The 6,082-nt window shown below is 34.5% G+C and overlaps 1 protein-coding gene across 1 annotated transcript; it reads right to left on the bottom strand.

Moving 5' to 3' along the window:
* Positions 1-2,927: 2,927 nt before the first annotated feature.
* On the bottom strand, positions 2,928-3,630 carry LOC130965323 (uncharacterized). The gene is made up of 2 exons (XM_057890089.1): positions 3,521-3,630; positions 2,928-3,435 (listed from the first exon to the last, which is right to left on the bottom strand). The coding sequence occupies exons 1-2, from the start codon at positions 3,605-3,607 to the stop codon at positions 3,073-3,075; spliced, it is 450 nt and encodes a 149-aa protein (XP_057746072.1). The 5' UTR covers positions 3,608-3,630; the 3' UTR covers positions 2,928-3,072.
* Between the last annotated feature and the right edge of the window lie 2,452 nt (positions 3,631-6,082).

Raw genomic sequence — 6,082 nt, 5'->3', positions numbered from 1 at the left:
CAAATCTCCATCTTCGCCTGGTTCCTGTCCAGTAGCCCTCCATCTCCATCGGCTTCATCTTCTCAACAGCAGCACGCAGTAGCCCTCTCATCGCGCGGTCGGCGGTCCTCAACAGTCAACACCGGTAGCCCTCCATCGAAGCCAGGTGAGTGACTCGTCCTCTGCTCATCTTCTTTGTTCTTCGCCTCTGCTCATGTTCTTCGATCGACCCCGGTAGAAACATGCATGAAATTGAACTTCCTCTGTGAACTGAACTTAGAATTATGTTTAATTTTCTGTGAACTGAACTTAGAATTATGTTTTATTTTGTTGGTCAATTTGTGTTTGGTCAATTTGTTTCCTCGGCTCAATTTCTGTTTGCTGCTGAGCATAAGAAATAAAAAATCTGAACTGTGAACTGTGTGAACTTGCTCTGTGAATTGTTCAATTTCTGGAACTTCATCTGTGAACTGTTCAATTTCTGTGAACTTAGCTCTGTAAACTTTCTCTGCTCAGTGCTCATCTTCTTCCTTCTTTGTTCCTCTGCTCAATTCCTGTTTGTTGGTTAGCATAAAAAATTAATAATCTGAAAATTAATTGGCTGTGGCTGATCTTCTATTTTGTAGCTCAATTCCTGTTTGTTGCACAATATCTATTTTGTTGGTCAATTTGAACTGTGAACTATAAACTTGCTCTGTGAACTGTTCAATTTCTGGAACTTCATCTGTGAACTGTTCAATTTCTGGCTTTCTGTGTATGTTCATTGTGTTGTGGGCTTGTGGCTATTTTTACTTTTTAATTTCATATATGTTTTATTAATTTCAGTTATGGAAGATAATATTAATCAAGAAGCATCTGCTGATAACAATGCTTCTGTGAATAATAACATGCATGCCGATACTCCTATTCCGAATGATGCTGCTAATCCTAATTCCCATAGTGCTAACGATAGTCAGTCACAAGGTTCTTCTAACCTTAGGGGAAAAATAGATTTAGTTTGAAAATATGTTGCTCTACAAATGGTGAATAGAAAACCACAATATCAATATTTATTTTGTCTACAAGTTTTCAATGGAGGTGGAATTCACAGGATGAAGAAACATCTAGCAAAGATTACTGGAGACGTGAAAAAATGTCCTAAAGTTCCATATGATGTGAAAAAACAGATGGAAAGTTTGTTGAAAGATATTCAGACCAGCAAAAAGAAAAGAAAAGTAAGTTTTGGTGAAGAGGGTGGTGATGAGGTAGATGATGCAATTGATGAGGCAATAGCTCAAAAAGAACAGGAACAGCAGCGTACCTCGAGTCAGCAAGGAGTTAGAGGCGATCCAAAGAAAAAAGCCAAAGTCATTCCTCCTATGTTTGCACCAAGAACTACTCCAGGAGCTCAACCAAGTATTAAAAGTGTTATGCAAAACAAAGAGGCGATACACGAGGTTGATAAACGATTTGCTCGGTGGCTTTTGGATTGTAAAATTCCATTTAATGCTGTGATGTCGCCATATTTCCAGGATATGTTGGATGGTGTTGCTGGTATTGAACCTGGTTACAAGGGGCCTTCTTATGATAAGTTAAGGGTTCAGGTAATGAAAGAAATACATTTATATAGAGATCGGAAGGAAAGTTTTGATAGAGAAAAAGTTATTCCAGCTGCATCTGAACTTAAGCTTGGTAAAAATATGGCTGAATATTCGTTTAATTAATAGTAACTTGTTTTATGCTCCTATGTTCTTAATTGATATCTTGTAATATGTTATGGTTTTATAATTGGTAGATGAGTGGTGGAGGTTATTTGGAGGCTCTGCTCCATGTCTACAAAAGATAGCTGTTCGCATTTTTAGCCAAGCATCTGCTTCTTTTGGGTGTGAGAGAAATTGGAGTCTTTTTGACCAGATTCATACAAAAAGAAGAAATAGATTGGAGCATGATAGACTGAATGACATTGTTTATGTTACCTATAATTTGTGTCTTAAATCCAGGTAATATATATTTCATGAAATACTATATTGTTTCATTTGTAATCTTTATCATAACAAATTTGTAAATTATTAAATCTTCATATATTGTATTTAACTTTTTAGAAAGGAAAAAGAAAAAAGAAAGCAAAAGACACAATATGATCCAATTGATTATGAAAGTATCAGTCAAGTTGACTTTTGGGTGACTGAAGAAGTTGTAGAGAAAGAGCCTGATCTTCCTAGTAATGTGGATGACTTATTGCGTGAGTATAGTATATTTAGTTTCTAATGATTTATTAGAATGTTGTTAGTTTATAATACAATGATAACATGTCTATTTTATTAGGTGAAATTGATGCTGATTTATATCAAAGTGGCGGTGGTAGTAGTGGTCTTTATGCTGCATCTCTTGATTCTTCTGCTGATCAGGGTGGGAATGAAGGTGAAGATCATCCCACCGAAGCAGATTTGCAACAAGTTCTTGCGGATTTTGATGATTGATAAACCATGATGTTGGGATTTAATATTTAGATATGCTTTTATTACTATTTAACTTTTGACTTTGGATTTTGATAAGATCATGTGTATTTGGTGGATGATATTTTATGTAGTGTTTTAAATTTCAAAGATATTTTAATATTTATATCAGACTATAATTATATTTTAGGATGTGTATTTATAATTTATTTATTATTTTATTCTAAAACGGTTTTTTCGGTTGAACTACCGGTTAAACCGGTTAGACCAATGAACCAGTAAACCAGTAACTAGAGCGGTTTAATGACCAGTCCGATTTTCTGAACCTCGAAAAAAACACATTAAATTTGACATTAATTTACTTATATTTTAATTAATTTATAATTAAACAATATAAACTTATTAAAATATGCTATATATTAATTTATTTATCATTCTCTGCATCGCGTATGTCTAACTCTAGTACGAATAAAATGTTAAGACATGAATTGATAGTGAATAATGATGGCAGTCCTGAAGGAAGGAGTATAAACTTAAAAAAGCGGATGAATTTGCTATACATTACATTGGATGAAAATGAAATGACATGGTATGATCGGAAAGAAACATAACTAAGAACATATGGACTATGATGAGAGAGAGGGTGGTTACAATGAATTCATTCACTCTGTTTTTCAATGGCTTTCAGAAGAGCTTCTGTAAGGTGTGTTACGTCCAGAGTTTGGTCGTTTTCTTGTGCCACAGCAATAATGGCGTCCATGCTGAAACCACCCTCGCATGATACTTTGGCATTCTCAACATTCACACTCATTTCTTCAAATGCCTCCAATATTGAAACCAGCTTTTCACCCTCTTTCCCTTTCCCTTTCTCGCACTTTATCCTCACCACAAACCTTCCACGCTTCACCTTCTCCACTTTCACTACTTCCTTCTTAAGGGAAACTGCATTTTCATACTCTCTTTTAATGCTTTCCAGGGCCACCTTTAGCTTGTATATGTATACAATACTCCTTCTCTTGCCCTTCAAAACATAAACAGTAATAACTTAATTGGTTAGAATAGTGCATATGGAATGTAAAGGAATAAGGAGGAGTAAGTTCGGTTACTTTGAGAGAATTATTAGAGTTGGCAAGTGTTCGCAGAATGTGAAGTTTTCTGCGCAAAGATATCCTTCTCTGAACCCTGCAAGTCATTGGTGAGTTCCTTCCTCTCTTTCCTGCTTTGTATAATTATTGTGTGAAGAAGAATGTTAAAGGTGGGGTTCATGCCATGGGGATTTATATAGTATATTAGGTGGTGAATGTGAATCTGTCGTATATGAAAAACTAATAATTAAATAATTAAAAAGCACCATAAAGCTCTTCTTGACTATTCACCCTAAAACACCTTTAATTTTCTAGGAGTAGAAGAATATATTGGTATTGGTAAATGGTAATAATAATGCTCTCTATCCATAAAGTGCCTAGCTCCATAATTGGTATTATATTATTTAATTTGGATTTTGGATTATTAATGACAACATTATTATGAATGGAATTAAAGTGCATGCACCCCTTAATGGAATATGGACAGCAACAACACAAGAGAAGACAATATGTCTCTGGTGCATGGTGAAAGGGATTGGAAGCAGAAGAGAAGCTAAACAAAAAGAAACAAGGGACAAGTAGTTGTCATATTCATCATGAGACTGTTAAAATGTTGCATGGGAAGTGAAGCAAAAGAAGTGATGATGGATGGATAGGGATGGTCTCAATCTTCAAACAGTACAGTGGTCAATATGGGTACATAGCATATACCAGTCACTCACCATTAACCTTGCCCCTTCAGTCACGGGCTTGTGTTTCCTTTCCCTTATTTTTTTGTTTTTGGTTTCTTTCTTCCATTCCCCTTCACTAGCTAGTGGCCAAATGTTTTATCACATGCACTGACACCATTCCCTGTTTTATTCTTTATACTCTTCTCTTCTCCACACTTCTTATCAATATCAGATTCTCTCCCTATAGGCAATTAGGCATGGCCTACCTCTACTCCCATTCAATTCCTAAAGTATAACATTTATTATTATTATCATTTTTATTTATGTACTACAAATTCACATGCATGATGACCATCATAATATATAGTTTCTTAATGATATATTCTTTGATCACCTCGGACTAGGGAATGTATGTGAAATCAATGCATACTTAACTATTATATTCACAACCATAACTACATCTTCTCTTGTTTTATTTGATGCACACTTCTGCACATTAATGATTTAAGTAGTGTTGCATGTATTTAAAAATATATAGTTCAGTTACATCAACAACAAAACTGTTGGGGCCACAATGGATAAGGAATGGTATATAAAAGAATTAGTAGTTTATACATTATCAATACACTGAGTAGTTACTGACACATACAATACAATAATGCATGAATTGATGATATATATGATACATGTGTTATTTAATTAATCCAAGTAGGGAATGATCCTTATGGAATCAACAGGGGGTGGGATTGGCTGGTCATTCTCTATAGCTAGAAAATGCCAAACATATATAACATAAAAAGACAATGGAAAAGGAATTGTGAACTGTATATATCCCATTATTCTTGCACAGCCAAGCACTAGAGCTATATATTTGTAGCCTTACAAGGCAAAAAGAAACTTTGGAATTTAGTAGTTGCATGTCTCCTTAAATTGCTCTTATTAGCCTTGTTTTCTTCTAGGCACTAACCTCTCTTTTTTGAAGGATACGTATAGTAGAGGGCTACTATTAACCTTGTTTTTCATACTATTTTGTTTGTATCAAATGGAAATGGTAGAAAGAGTTCATGTTTCCACTGGTTTAGCCTTGTCTACTTGTGCTTGACGCGTCTCTCTCCAAATTGGAGATTGATTTGTATTTATTTATTGGCTTGTAGCAAAAAGATCCTATGCACTTTTTTTTTATCTGCATTTCGTCCATGGAATATAATCCACCAGACTCACATGCCCAAAATATGGATTATGGAGGCAGTAGTTTTCTGTAAAGTGAAACATGTCTATGGGCATGGTCATCGTCATGTCTTGGGTCTCTACTTCGAGGCAAAACATCTACAAGCATGTGTAAATTGGATATTATTTTGCCTCAGTATTAAAGCATCATATATATATAATACGTTCTCATCAAGTTAATCATTTGTATGTAGATGGATTTAATTTTAGAACAGCGCAGCCAAAAACGTGGCCAATAACGATGTACATTACGTGATTTAATCACCATATATCACATTAAATCTCATTCAAGTTTATATATGCAACTATCCAACCAGGGTGTATGTGTTTGGTTTGGCGTTTAGAAAGAAAAAAGTAGGTTCAAATTTTTTGAAATTTTAATTTTTAGATTCATCGTCCGAGTACTAGGGATAATAAACATAATAAATATCTTCCCAAGAGATTAAATTAATTTTGGGTTCACCAACGATCGAACTCTTGACCTTTCGGATCTAGCGTTTTAATACAATGTTATGATCCGACTCCTCCAAAAAATTTTAGCTGACAAAAAAAAGGTAACACTAATGGTTATATCTCTACTACTCCATAAACCTCTATTGTATACATTGTACAAATATTCCATGACTCCTCATACTTTCCCTTATTATTATTGTCTTCTTCTTTTCTTGTTTATCTTCTTTTTATT

The sequence above is a fragment of the Arachis stenosperma genome, chromosome 3 (assembly GCF_014773155.1).
Source record: "Arachis stenosperma cultivar V10309 chromosome 3, arast.V10309.gnm1.PFL2, whole genome shotgun sequence".
NCBI classification, from domain to species: Eukaryota; Viridiplantae; Streptophyta; class Magnoliopsida; order Fabales; family Fabaceae; genus Arachis; species Arachis stenosperma.
This window is presented reverse-complemented; position numbering and strand designations above follow the sequence as displayed.